At 47.3% G+C, this 14,564-nt stretch overlaps 1 protein-coding gene across 9 annotated transcripts in view; it reads left to right on the top strand.

Moving 5' to 3' along the window:
* LOC108289411 (protein transport protein Sec16B) overlaps positions 1–14,226 on the top strand; it is a 50,669-nt gene extending 36,443 nt beyond the window's left edge. For 6 of the 9 annotated variants that reach the window (XM_037731470.1, XM_037731471.1, XM_037731472.1 and 3 more), the window contains 11 exons: positions 350–490; positions 1,674–1,778; positions 2,605–2,675; positions 4,826–5,127; positions 5,973–6,040; positions 8,941–9,093; positions 9,264–9,362; positions 9,783–9,891; positions 10,019–10,095; positions 12,384–12,482; positions 13,091–14,226. In XM_037731470.1, the coding sequence (XP_037587398.1) occupies positions 350–490; positions 1,674–1,778; positions 2,605–2,675; positions 4,826–5,127; positions 5,973–6,040; positions 8,941–9,093; positions 9,264–9,362; positions 9,783–9,891; positions 10,019–10,095; positions 12,384–12,482; positions 13,091–13,162 (1,296 nt within the window). In that variant the 3' untranslated portion in view covers positions 13,163–14,226. Of the gene's footprint in view, positions 1–349; positions 491–1,673; positions 1,779–2,604; positions 2,676–4,825; positions 5,128–5,972; positions 6,041–8,940; positions 9,094–9,263; positions 9,363–9,782; positions 9,892–10,018; positions 10,096–12,318; positions 12,483–13,090 lie in introns of those variants that run through there. The other 3 variants (XM_017508840.2, XM_037731474.1, XM_037731475.1) reach the window with 3 other exon arrangements.
* Positions 14,227–14,564: the final 338 nt, after the last annotated feature.

Raw genomic sequence — 14,564 nt, 5'->3', positions numbered from 1 at the left:
TTAATGTCCCTCTTGTGCCTGGTCCTGTGCCTGTACATCAGGCTTTCTGGAGATGTGGGCTACCCAATAAACAAGAACTCCAGTGCACTTTACATGGTGACCAGGACCTAGCAAGGTTGAGCGGATGGGACTCCTGTCCTTGTCTCTGTAATGCCGGGACTGCAGGCTGGCTTTGGAGTTGTGCCCATGCACAGATAAAATGCTCCAAATGGCACAAGCCTTTTGATATGTGGATGCCAGAGTTAGTGTAAGCAGGCAGTCAGCTGACTTCCAAGAAGTCTTATCTACATTTCTCTCTCTTTCCCTCCCTGCCTGGGTGGACCAGTCGCTGACTCTTTTCTCTTCACAGGTGTATAAGCTCCTTTACGCTTCCCGTCTGGCAGATTATGGCCTCGTGTCCCAGGCCTTGCATTACTGCGAAGCCATTGGTGCAGCTGTCTTGAGCCAGGGAGAGAGCAGCCACCCTGTGCTATTAGTGGAACTCATCAAGGTGAGCCTCTCAAAGGGTTCTGTGCAGTTGTTTTATCCTCACTATTCAGAGAAAGCCATTGGAGAGCAGCTTAGACTACATTTCATCTTCTTTGAACATGCCGTAAAATCAGAGCCCACGGCCGGCTTTGACCATGTATGCATGCCCAGGTGCGATAAGCAGAGGCCACACAGAGAAGGAGGCTCTCTGGGCGGGCGGTGGTGGGATTGCAGACTGGAAGCCATGTGTGTGCTACTCGAGAAATTCATTCTTGCGCCTGTTTTTCTGGTACGGTAAAACTACATGCTGCAGTGAACCATTCTAATTATAAGACCTGGGCTTAGAAAATATATTTTAGTGATTAAAAGAGGAAACGATCCTTATTAAAATGCTTTTAAATGCGTGGAATATTTTATCACATGTGAGATACGTTTTAAATAGAAAACAGAAACATAGCAACCTTTAGTTCCCAGGGAAGAAAACAACCATCAGACAAATAGTTGTTTCAATTAGTTGAAGAAAAACCCACTAGCTAGGGAGTGAAAAAGCAGCCTACCCTTACATTTTTGTTTTGCTTTAGATGAGGCCCAAGTGCTGGATTCTTTAACCTATAAAATTTGTGGTGGTGAGCCTCCCCAGACCCTGAAATTTCTGCCAACAGGTTGATGGTTGCAAGGAGCTCAGGGATCCAGAATGGATGATTAGAAAAGTTGGGGTAACTAAAACTTATGTATGGAATAAATCATTAAAATGTAAAGTAACATTAGCATCACCTGGGAGCTGGTTAGAAATGCACTCTCTTAGGCCCTGCCCAGATGTCTGGAATCAGAATTAGCGTTTTAACAAGTTTACAATTAGAATTTTAACAAAATTCCCATGTACACCTAAGTTTGAGAAACACCGTTACAGAGCAGACAGCTTTGCAGAGAAAGGAAGCTGAGTTACTGTTTCTCCTCATATTTTATTTAGAATCTAACACCCAGGACGGGGTAATTATCTATGTATTTTGCAATTTTGGGAGGATATCTGCTGAATTTGCTGTTTTCTTTGATGATTTTTTAGAATGTAATTTACAAGTAAGTGAAGGCTCTCTTTCTCCTTTTCCTTTGTTTTCTCTTCCCCATTGTCTTTCCATTTCTCTTCCCCCCCTTTCCTCTCCTCTGTCTTACTTTCTGCCCCTAACCCATCTGGAAACCTGGCACAGCTAGCAGAGAAACTGAAGCTGTCAGATCCTCTGGTTCTAGAAAGACGCAGTGGAAACAGGGACCTGGAGCCAGACTGGCTAGTGCGACTTCGGAGGCAGCTGCAGGTGAGTGGGGTAGGAGCCAGGGCACTGGGGGGGGGGGGTCGGCCTTTGTTTCCCTCCTCTCTCCCCTAGACATGAAACAGGTAGGCGCTGACATTAGCATGTCCCTGTTCCCCATGTCTTGCCATGGTCTCTCCCATCACCCATGAGGCACAGTAGGTGTCTGGGGAGGGTGTGAGACTCTGAGCTTCCCTGCCGCTGCTGGTCCCCCGTATGAAGGCATTTTCCTATGTTCACATGTCACTCTTCCCAGTCACTCTTGCCACCCCTCCCTGGGACCCCAGAGAATATGTTTCATGACCATCAAAGCTTCCCCATCTCTGCTAGGAACAATGGATCACAGTGGACCAGTGTCACTTTCATGTAATATGGGGCAATTGCTTAAAAGACTTCCGGGCCCTTTCTTTTTGTTCTGACAATTGCAAAAGCTGCTGGTTGTAATTGGAACAGTAATTGGAACAGGGCCTCCTCCATTTTCTTTTTCCCATACCGCTTTGAAGAAAAGACAGGGTGGATTTTTTAAAGCACACACAGCCTCTACCCCTTCTATCTGCGGTAGGTGCTGAGGCCTGCAGATTAATTCTTTTCATGTGCTCGTTCCTTCAGGGGAGGCTGGATGACTCTGGTCTACAGCCATCTCTGCCTGCTCTGAGCAGAGCTGGCAGCCCCGTCCACAGGGGACTCCCCAGGCCCCTAAGCATACAAGCGTTTCCCCTACCTTGTAATCCCGCTGGAAGTTTCTTTTTGGCTTAAGTTTTGAACCCCTTTGTTTCCCTGTTCTTGTTTTTCCTTTGTGATGCTTAAAAAGATTTTACTTTATTTTAAATAGCAAAAGGTAGCAGGAGACATCAGGGATCCTCATCCTGCTCGCTCAGATATTTCGGGAGCCAGAGGAACAACAACAGGTACCCAGAATGATGAACTGAGCATATCCATAGCGGACGCTCAGGATCTGATTCTACGAGACAAAGTAATTCGCGAAAGCACTCGCCCTTCCCTTCCCAGGGTGCCTGCCTTGCCTGCGTTGTCTGCCCCGTTGTCTGCCCTGTCCAGGCACCTCCTCCACGTAGCTCCCAGCAGCCTCACATCCTCGACACGTCTAAGTCCCCTCAGTCTAACAGCTGCTGCTTCATGATTCAGGTTTTTAAATACCTGAGTTTTTTGTGTTGCAGTGTATTGTGAGCTAATTCTCTCTCCTATGTCAGTATCTCTCCAGCTGGATACATTTTCGCGTCCAGAGATTGTGGTTCATCTGTGTCTCATGTTAGTGTTGGGGATGTCAGAAGTCCTTCAGAGTCTTGGGCTAGCGATTGCCGTATGACTGTGGAATAAGTAATGTCTCAGTGTTTCACAGCATCTCTGCTCTTCCCTCGGGATGCTTCCCAGTGGTGGGTTGGCAGGCACCATATTCCTAGTTAACTCGGTACCCTTTCCCCAAGTTCCCCCGCGGCAGGGTCAGGAAAGGGCCCTCCTCTCTTCCCAGCCCAGTTCTCTTCCTCAGTCATGAACAGAGGGAAGGGAGGGCAGGGCCGGCCTTGGCTTCTGTTTGTCACTGTGTAGCAGGATCTGTAAAGGTGGGGGGTGGAGGAGAGCCAGGCTGGGTGCCTGTGGTTGGTGCTTCCCCCAGCCCTGCCTTCTGGTGCCCGATGGAGCAGGTGGGTTGGCTGCCCATGCCAGTCCTATGACCAGTTGTGTTACAGGTCCACGCCTTAGTTTCTCATCAGTAAGATCTCTTCCAGGGCAAATGTACTTTGATTCTTTAAGAGCAATTTCTGTGGTACAATTTGGGTTTTTCACTGGAAGATTTCTAAGTTTTAAATACTCAGGTCCATTAGGAAGTCCAGAAATAATTGATCAAAAAATAAAAAGGTGCGGAGTTAGATAGGATGGTAATTTCAGCCCCTCCCTGTCCCCAACCCACTGGCTAAAGGCTTGGAAATCATACAAGGCAGTGTTAAGTTAAAAGAAATGTCATACAATGTACACATTTGGAAAGGAGACGATTTTTTACAAAGGGTTCCAGCCTGCAAGGTGGCCATCCCAAAGGCTGGGAAGTATAGCCAGGCACTTTGAGGGAAGGAGAGGTAAGACAAGAATTTAAGCTGAATGGGTTGACCAAACATACATATTTAACAGGCTATAGGAGGAGCTGTGACTATTCACGAAGGAGGTCCTCACACGTGCATCATGAACTAGCATGCATGTAACATGTGACCCATGTTCACCTTGGGGTGGAGACTTATCCTTTAAGCATATTACAGTTAGACCCTACGCATCTAAAGGTCTTTTTGAGACACAGAGGCACTCAAGTGCAGGGCCTCTGTAAACTAGCCAGACCCCAGTTCATGGTTGGTGGTCTTCTTACCTGGAGCAAGTTACTGAAATCAGTCTTGTCCAATCAAAGCTGTGGTCATGGCTGGTGGAACGGAGGCTCATTTAGTCAGCATTTGTGAGCTGAATGAGTTGTAATTGTTTGAACATTGCTCATTTCAAGGCCAGTGCTTGTTTAGCTGCTAGAGAAAAGGAAAAACCTTGTGGCGGTTAGAACACAGTTTATTCTTAAGGTGGAAGGGTGCGGGGCTTAACCCTTGCCTGGCAGGGCTTTAGGTTCTGTGTATCATTTGGTATCTTATGGCCACCAAGAGTCTTTTCTGTTCGTCTTAAGATCTCTGTTTTAGCATTAATGCTGGTCACTTGTGTCTAAACTCGGTATAAAGAAGGGTGTCTCACCTCCCATCCTGTCATGGCAGTGAACTCAGTTTTTAAGGTTTTTCTAGATTCCCCTTGGCCAAAAGGGGTCTGTTCAGTCGATGGAGGGGCTTGAGATTTTATTTTTAGTCTACACTAGTGAAGGAAACAATTCTGTAAACAGCAATGAGGGTGTTACGATCACTCTGTGTTTTACTTGTCATCACATTGCTGGAAGTCACATTAGACAGCTGTCCTGTGACTGCTTTCCAAAGAAGACATGAGCAGGAACGTTTCTGGTGTGATCAGTCTGCAAATGCCACATTTCAGGTCTCACTTCTTTACCTTTGCTCTATGTCCTTAGAAAACACTTTCTACCAGGACTTTTCTGGACGTCAAGGCTACTCGGAAGCCCCTGGGTACCGCTCAGCACTGTGGCTGACACCTGAGCAGACCTGCCTGCCCCAGCCCAGCTCACAGCAACCCTTTCCCCTCCAGCCGGGTTCCTACCCAGCAGCAGGGGGTGCGGAGCAGACGGGGGCATCGATACCTCTTTACTCAGTTCCTGAGACCCACCTACCGGGGACTGGCAGCAACGTGGCAGTGACAGGGTCTCCTGGAGGAACGGTCTGGGAGGAAACGCTGCAGACACACCTGGGCCTTGGTAAGACCTGGCAGCTAGGGGGGCCACATTGAGTGTAGGGTCTGGGTGGGGAGAAAGCAGGAAAGGGAGGTGCTGAGAACAGTCAGAGGAGGTAGGACTGCAGCTGGGAAAGGCACAGACGCCGGGCTTGTGCCTGTTACGGAGGGCCTGCTAATTTTCAGCCACTGTGCTGCTGCTTTGCACACATCTGGAGATTGCTGTCTTCCAGCACAGTCTATCGCTCCCCTGTGCACGGCAGGACAAATGGAGCCACTCCTGCCATCCAAATGATTACATAGTTTCTAGGAGAGCGATTACGGGGTGGAGAAATGCAGGCCAAGTCCTCTTTCTGCAGTCATCCCGCGCCCAAGAGCTTACTCTCAGCGTCTCCAGCAGAAACTCATATTTCTATCTTGGTCCCGAGTTTTTTCAGGTCCATCAGACCTTCAACAACAAGGGCTGAGTGTGGGTGAGCAATGCTGAGCGATGCCAGGGAGATGCTGGAAACCACCTAGAATGATTAGATCTTAGACCTGCCAGGATTAGGTCCTGTCCAAGTTGGAGACTCAGATGGAGAGGAAAGTGGTGGAGGATTCCTGTGACCTAGCTTGATGTTGCTCTGATTTCCAAGATTCCCGGAGAGTGGCTTTGACAGTAGAGGATGAGTTGAACAGCATGTCCTGGGGTGCCTGGGTTTGAGCTGAGCATGCGAGCATTCTTTGCACTTGCTGTGACTGGCTTGGGGTTACGGGCTCTGAGCTTCCACTGCAGTTAAGAAAGCTGATTGTATCCCTGTTACCCTTCTTCAGGATAGATGGGAAAAGCACAACTTCCACTTGCTATTTTCATTTCTGTTTGTGATGCAGGAGACAACACGGTGTCTCAAGAAACCTCCCAGCCTCCTGATGGCCAAGAGGTCATTTCCAAACCACAGGTGAGAGCACACAGCATGAAAGATGCGGCTGCCCACCTGAATGCTTCTGACTTTTACCATTGCCTGGTTTGTCGGCCACATGCAAGCTCCTCCTCAGTGCTGCAGCAACTCTCTCTTCCACATGGCGCCTTGCTTCTTCCTATACCAACTCCTGGGAGCTGGGCAGGAGGCTGTGTTCCTGTGCACGCTCTACCCCACCAACCTGTGTCCGTGGGGAGAGAGGGAGCAGCTGAGCTGGTTTGTTTTGGCCTCTCTGATCTCTGTTCTCTGACATCTTCTCACAGCTGCACAAAACGCTTGCCATACCCTGCCCTGCCATGCAAGACTGTTGATACTTCCTTGTTTTAATTTTTACCTGGCTTTATTTCAAAGAAAGATCTGTGCTAGCTGTGACAGTGCCTGCCTCTGTCTTTTCTCCTTAGCTAGGCTGCAAGGTCTTGGAGGTGACCGTGTCTGATGAATCATTCTATCTAGCTCTGATTGGACATACCCCTGCCCTCAGCAATGGGCAGCGTTGGTCCCAAACCTAAGATGTTCTTCAGCTTCTCTGGTTGGAGGGTGACATCCTACACTTTTTCTGTTTTGCAGACAGAGTCTTGCTCTGTCACCCAGACTATAGTGGAATGGTGTGATCTTGGCTCACTGCAACCTCTGCCTCCCTGGTTCAAGTGATTCTTGTGCCACAGTCTCCTGAGTAGCTGGCATTACAGGCGTGTGCCACCACACCTGGCTAATTTTTTATATTTTTAGTAGAGATGGGGTTTCACCATGTTAGTCAGGCTGGTTTCAAACTCCTGACCTTGTGATCCATCTGCCTTGGCCTCCCAAAGTGCTGGGATTACAGACGGGAGCCACAGCGCATGGCCAATTTTAGTAAGTAGATAAACGGGTACAGATCTTAATGAACTTTTAATACTTTTCTGTTTTTTTTTTTCTGACTGAAAAGTAGTACATTACTGTTATAGAAAAATCTAAAGATGAAGTATCATATAAAGAATCAAACATCACTCAGTCCAGCAGACAAAATATTTTGGTTATTTTCTTACACTATTTTTTCTATATATGTATATGTATACACAAGTATATGTATATCTGTATATACATTACACACACATGCATGTTTTTAAATGGCTAAGAACATACATATACAAGGCTTTATTTCCTGTTACTTAACACTATATAATGAGATTTTTCTATGTCATTCATAAATATGATTTTTAATACTGTCGTGACAAAATTCATTGTATGAAAGTGCCGCTATTCATTCATCTGTTCATCTGCAAATATTCGCTGAGTTCCTGCAATGTGCCAGGCCCTGTCACAGGGACTGGGGAGGCATCAGCATGTCAGACCAAGCTCAGGCGCTCTAGTCTAGCGGAAGTGACTAAAACAGAACTATACACGCAAGGCGTCTCGCTTTAGATGGGTGGCCAAGGAAGCTGCCTCTGAGGGGGCCTTCAAGTGGAGGTCAGGATGGAGCGTGGAAATGAGCCAGGTGAATATGCCGGGGACAGGTGTTCCAGGCAGACAAACAGCAGGAGTGCAGGCCCTGAAGTGGCTCCCTTGGTGTAGGGAGGGCAAGGGTGTCACTGTGCCCTGAGCGTGGGGAGCAGTAGGGAGGAGGGCAGCGGAGGCAAGCTGACGGGGCCTCCACCACCACGGTAAGGAGTTTGCCTTCTGGGTGATCATTCTCATGTTGTTGTTCATTATTGTGAGTGTTGCATCCTTTCCTCTCCCTCCCTCTGTTCCTCCTTCCTTTTCTCACTCACATATAACATATAACATATAACACACAGCGCTGAGTCATAGCAGATAAGCCCTCACGTATGTCTTGAATCATTCACTTAAGAGAAATTCCTAGAAGGAAAGCCAGACAGCCTATGTTTAACCTTTGATGTGCCATTTCCTAGCTCTGTGACCTTAGACAGGTTGCTTAACCTTTCTGTGCCTTAGTTTTCTCAGAGATAAAATGAGATAATAACAGCACCTAGCTCATAGGCCTATTGTAAGCATTAAATGCATCACTACATATAAAGCCCTTAGAACAGTGCCTGGCACAAAATCAACACTATCCTCATTTGAGTAAAAAATAAAGTTTTTTCTATATTTTGCCAAAGTATTTCCTAAAGTTTATATCAATTATGCTTTATTGACAGTGTAAAATGTAAATATTACAGAAAAAGGCAATATGTTGTATGACTCCACCTACATGAGATACACAGACTAGGCAAACTCAGGGACAGAAAGTGGAATGGCAGCGACCAGGGCCTGGAGAAGGGGGAGTGGGGGTTATATAACTGGGTGATGAGAACATTCTGGAGATGGCTGGTGGTGACGGTCGTACGACACTGAGCATACATTGAAAGGTGGTTAAAATGGCAAACTTTATGCTATATTTTACCGCAATCAAAAACAGTTATGTGAAGGGATGTGGGTGTGTTTTACCCCCCTCTGGTGCATGTGTTCCCAGTTGATCTTGGGCAAGTCTGTTAGGAACTGAGCTGTAAGATGAGTTAGGTTTGGTGGTTGCTACATTCTCTGCTTTTTTGGGCTCATGGGCCTCTGTGGGGTGTTTTCTGGCCCGCCTCATCTCCGGCAGTAGCAGTCTCTACCCCGTGTCCCAGGCCTCGGCATAGCTCTGAAAACTGTGTTTCTGGAGCGGTGGCACAACAGGCAAAGGTCTGTAAGATTAGGGATACCGTGGGCTTGAGCTCTGACCTTACCCTGCGGCCTTCAGCAAGTCATTTTTCATGGCTGAGCCTTACCTCCTCTTCAGTAAAATATGATCCCGAGAGACAATCCCACTGCCTTAGGCGCAGGTCAGGTGAGGGAGTACATGCAAATGGGTTTGGTGACCTGTCAAGTGCCATGCAAGTGTGAGTCCTTTTCTTTAATTCCAGACACCAGTGGTTGCCAGAGCACGAAGTATTTCTGTCAGTTCCACCAATTCCGTCAAGGAGCATGAGGAGGAGTCCTCCGACGAGGCTGAAAAGAACTCTCCCCAGAATGCTGCCCAGAGAGGCACGCTCGGAGATGGGAAGGAGCACACGAAGGTGGAGAGACTCGCTCTTCTCTCCCCGCCCTTCTTCCCCTGCCATTCCCTTCCTTGAGGGTGGCGCAGGCTTGGAAGTCTGGCCTCCGACTTCTCATTGGGGCAGGCTGACCTCACAGTCGGGGGTAGAAGCAAACCTACAGGTCATAAAATGTCCTCTTTCCCTCCCAGAGCTCAGGACTTGGCTGGTTCAGCTGGTTTCGGTCGAAGCCCACCAAGAACGCGTCCCCCTCTGGAGACGAGGACTCATCGGACAGTCCTGACTCTGAGGTAGGCCCTGTGGCGGGAAGGATGCCCGTCTCTGTTGGCCTTTCAGAGGGAGAGCACCTCCAGGCTCTCAGCGCTGGCATCTGACTCTACGCCAGGCCGCATGAGAGAGAGGTTTTGTGATGGGAGATGGTGAGAAATAAATTGGTCCTGTGAGGGCAAAGGCAGATTATAGAGGGCTTCAAAAAGTTAGGATGAAGAAAAGTAACTTTAGAGGGTCAGTAGTAGGGAGCCAGTGTGGATTACTGAGCAGAGGAGTGGGATGAGGAGGGGGTTTTGGGGTGGGCTGAGGAGGGGGGTTTTGGGGAGTACCCAGCGGCAGTTTGCAGCCAGGCCGCCATAGTGAGTGTGTGAACACAGGTGGGTGGGCATGAATCTGTTAACTGCCAATGTCACCAATGCCGCCTTTCTTTCTCCACAAAGCAGGAGACCCCCAGAGCATCTTCTCCCCACCAGGCTGGCCTGGATCTCTCACTGACACCTTCCCCCGAGTCCCCACCTCTGGCAGCTGTTAGCACCTCTGGGGACACAGGTACCGCCACCCTCATGTCCTCTGGGCCATGGGTGGTCCCCTCAGTGCTCCTAATGGTGGGGTGCCTTCTGGGAGTGGGGACCCCAGTTCCGAGCAGACAAAACAGCTCTGACTCATTGCTTTCCAGGTGGGGGCGAAGGCCGAGGATCCGTCTCCAGTGGGGGAGCAGCCACCGCTGGGGTTGGACGCTTGTCCGGGCCTGAGGTGAGCAGTCCCCGGGCTGGAGCCTCGGACCCCAGCAGATGCCTGTGTGTGAGGCGTGAGCTTTCAGTGTGGGCTGGAGGTGTGCCCTGGGCAGTGCTGACTCCTATGGAACACGAAAAACACTTCTTTGCTGTGTTAGTTTGCTCAGGCCGTCATAACAAAGTACCACAGAGTGGAGGCTCAGACCACAGGAACCTGATCTCCCTAGCTCTGCAGGCTGAAAGCTGAGGTCATCTTCTTTCTACGTCTTCACACGGCCTTTCCTCTGAGTGTGTCTGTGTGCAGATTTCCCCCTCTCACAGAGACACGAGTCACACTGGATTGGGCTACCCATATGACCTCTGTTTATGTTAACTGCCTCTTTAAAGACCCCATCTCCAAAGATTATATTTTCACGTTTCTCCAAACATGTATTTTCTGAGGTACCGGGGGCTAGGGCTTCAACATGTGATTTTTTTTTCTGGAAACACAGTTCAACCTATAACAGCTTCCTCAGGTGATGCCCGGGTAATTGCCTTCTTCCCTGTCCCAGAAGGAGCCGGAGTTCACTGGGGACCTTGGCCAGGGCTGTGATAAATTCTTGCTGGGTTGTCCATATCAGTATGGATTTCATATCTATTGCTAGGAAAACATTTTTATTTCTTGAAGCCTGGTTAGAACACTCTTGTAGAATTTTAGGTCTTTTGAAGGCTAGATTACTTTTTATGATGGTATCAAGATAATTTGTGGAAGCTTTGTCTTCTTATCCACATTGTCGCTCCAGACCCAGGGCTTGGTTGTGTCCACTTGAACCATGTTTGCCTGCTTGAGAGCCCCTGAGTTCTGTTAAGAAGCCCTTCTGATATGCCTCTCTTTTAAATCATTTCAGTAGCTTTTGGGGTACAAGGTTTTTGGTTACATAGATGAATTATATAATGGTGAATGCTGACGTTTTAGTGCACCCATCACCCGAGTAGTGTTGGCATGGATGTGGGTTGTGCCTAATGTTTAGTATTTCATCCCCGACCCTTCTCCCACCCTTCCCTTTCTGAATTCCTGAAGTCCATTCTGTCACTCGGTATGCCTTTGCAATCCCACCATTGGGTATTGGCCCAAAGACAAAAAAGTCATTATATGGGCCAGGCACGGTGGCTCACGCCTGTAATCGCAGCACTTTGGGAGGTCAAGGCAGGCAGATCACACAAGTTCAGGAGTTTGAGACCAACCTGGCCAACAGAGTGAAACGCCACAAGCATACTCATAGCTTAGCTCCCACTTGTGAGAACATATGGTTCTTGGTTTTCCACTCCTGTGTACTTCACTTAGAATAATGGCCTCCAGCTCCAGCCAAGTTGCTGCCAAAGACATTATTTTGTTCATTTTAATGGCTGAGTACTATTCCATGGCATGTATGTGCCAAATTTTTTTAATGGACTCATCAGTCGATGGGCACTTAGGTTGGTTCCACATTTTGCAATTGTGAATTGTGCTGCTGTAAACATACTTGTGCAAGTGCAAGTGTCTTTTTCATATAATGACTTCTTGTTTTTGAGATGGAGTCTCGCACTGTTGCCCAGGCTGGAGTGTAGTGGCGCCATCTCTGCTCACTGCAACTTCCGCCTCCCAGGTTCAGGCGATTCTCCTGCCTCTCAACCTCCCAAGCAGCTGGGATTGCAAACACCCGCCACCATGCCCGGCTAATGTTTTTGTATTTTTAGTAGCGATGCGGTTTCACTATGTTGGCCAGGTTAGTCTCAAACTCCTGACTTTGTGTGATCTGACTGCCTCGGCCTCCCAAAGTGCTGGGAGTGCAGGCGTGAGCCGCTGTGCCTGGCCCATATAATGACTTTGTTGTCTTTGGGCCAATACCCAGTAGTGGGATTGCTGGATTGAATGGTAGTTCTACTTTTAGTTCTTTAAGGAATCTCCAAACTGTTTTCCATAGAGGTTGTACTAATTTACACTCCCACCAGCCATGTATAAGTGTTCCCTTTTCCCCACAACCATGCCAACATCTATTATTTTTTGACCTTTTAGTTATGGCCATTCTTGCAGGAATAAGATGGTATCTCATTGTAGCTTTAATTTGCACTTCCCTGATGCTGACCACTTTTTTTGTTTGTTTATTGGCCATTTGTATATCTTTCTTTTGAGAAATGCCTATTCATTTCCTTTGGAGAGTCAATAAGGAACTCAAAGAAATCATCAAGAAAAAAACAAATAATCCTGATATGCTTCTTTAAGGCCTCAACATTCTGGAATCTGGGAGGCGGGCACTGATGGGATTTTCCATTGATTTTCCATCACAGAGTGCTTCCTTTGAGCTCTGCTCTAACCCTGGTGTTCTGCTTCCTCCACCTGCCGTAAAAGGGGCTGTTCCTCTTTACAACCCATCTCAGGTCCCTCAGGTAAGGAAGCCCTCAGGGGGAGGGGCTGACCAGGCGCACAGGTTTTGGATTACGGAGACCTAGGTTTATCATCCCAGTTTACCATTTACTGTATGTGAGTTCCTGAGCAATTCTTTAACCTCTCCAAGTCTCAGTTTCTGCATCTGTAAAATGGGGTTAGTAATAGCTAGCTCATAGATATGTATATGAAGGGCCTGGAACTCAGAAAATGGCCAGTAAATATAGTTGTTATTAATACATGTTTAACTTTTAATAGCTCTCGAGATGTGGAAGACACAGTCAGTGTTGGTATCAGTAGTGGGGGTGCACTGGCACTCTGTCCTGGGATAAAGGGATCATTGGAAACTTTGAGAGAAGCTAAGCGCCCTCTTCAGCAACCTGGGCAGACTTAGCTCTGCCAGTGTCCCATTTGGCCTCCCCTCTTTATAAAATCAAATTTCTTTTCACCATATTTAAGTGAAGGTGTTGGGTAGAGGTAGATGCTTAGAACACAGCCTTGGGAAATGTTCCAGACAGAGGCTAGGGGTGCCCTAGCGCCATCCATCCAATCGGCCCCGGGCAGAGTCACGTTTGGGGTTGTACTCAGTATCTTATTTGTTCTTTTCCAGCTGCCCACGGCCACTAGCCTGAATCGGCCAAATCGCCTAGCTCAGCGTCGCTATCCCACCCAGCCATGCTGAGAATGAACACACGTCTCAGGCTCATCTCCCGGGAGTGCAACTTTCCTTGCTCTCCTTTTCTCAGTCTCCCAGCCCCTCTCTGCCATATTCGGACCCTCGAGAGGTTTGTGCTAGCCCGATGCCTCCACCGGGCACTTGGAAAGCAACAGGACAGGATCTCTCAAGACACAGCACAGTCCAGTCTCTTAGGATTAGCTTCAGAACGATGGAAATTATTTTAGCAGATGGAAAGTCTCAGTCTAATAGCAGACTGCACATGAGCAGAGTGACATGGTGGTGGCATTTACAGTGGTGGCTTGAGAGCCTCAGGGAAATTAGAGCCCTAACGGCTAGAGTCAAAGATGATACCACAGGGTCCTGTAGCAGAAAACAGGGTGGGGGAGACGCAGGGGCTCAGAACAATATTCTAGACCAACTTTGATTTCTTCTTGTCTTACTAGTAGACCAATACATGACTCTACTTAGCAAAGTTTCTGTACTGAAACTTCATTATTGCTGCCCTTTATAATTTCCTCTTCAATGATATTTCAGCAGTTTCCCTCTTGGTCCTAGTTTTGTGCACATTTTTTTAATGTGGTTCAGATTAATTATATTTCTCTCACTTTCTTAGCTGGTCCTATTTTTTCACATTCTGGCATGTGGCTATCAAGTTAGAGTGCTGTAGGCATCATATTGTCATGGTAACTACTGAACCTAATGATGCAGATGGATGGCACATCAGTATAATAAATGACGGAAAACGGTTCCTAAAAATTCATCCCTTTCATAAAAGGGGAAGGATGAGTGCCTGATATTGTTCATACCTCCCTCTCTACCTCAGGCCTTTGCAAATTGATGTTCAGAGGGTCACTGGAGTGAGAAGGAGGAGGGGGACGTCTTGGAAATTTCCATTTCTCTTTTCAGGCCCAAAATAGGAATGACTCTTGCTGTTTGTCAGATTTGCTGGAAATTGCTCCTCACAAAGCACATTTTTTATACATGTAATTGTAAATACAGGTTTAGCACTTTAATGTTCTATAGTTCTGATGTTGATAGTAATTAAACCCAGATAATTTTATAGCAAATGCTTGTCTCTGGCTGATTTTTACAGAGGAAGGAAGTACATTGGTGGTCTCTTCCCTGAAGTCCTTTTAATAATGGTTTTACTGTGTGATCAAGTGTGAATAGCTGGAAGGAGCCCTTTGTTAATGAGGAATCTAGGGGCAGATCCTCTTAACTTCTAAGTCTATGCTAATGTTATTATTTTCCCAATTTACAAAATTTGAACAAAAAGCTCTTCTGGTGCAAGTCAGCCACTTTGCTAAGTAAACTAAGTGTTGTATATTTTGTTCCAGAAAAGGTTTTTTTAAACCTCTTAAATTAGAAAATGTATGCATAAATGTTTTGTACCTGGAAGGCCCTC

Source organism: Cebus imitator, unplaced genomic scaffold (assembly GCF_001604975.1).
Source record: "Cebus imitator isolate Cc_AM_T3 unplaced genomic scaffold, Cebus_imitator-1.0 Scaffold402, whole genome shotgun sequence".
In the NCBI taxonomy this organism is placed as follows: Eukaryota; Metazoa; Chordata; class Mammalia; order Primates; family Cebidae; genus Cebus; species Cebus imitator.
The sequence above is the reverse complement of the archived record's forward strand: the minus strand, read 5'-3'. Positions and strand labels throughout refer to the sequence as shown.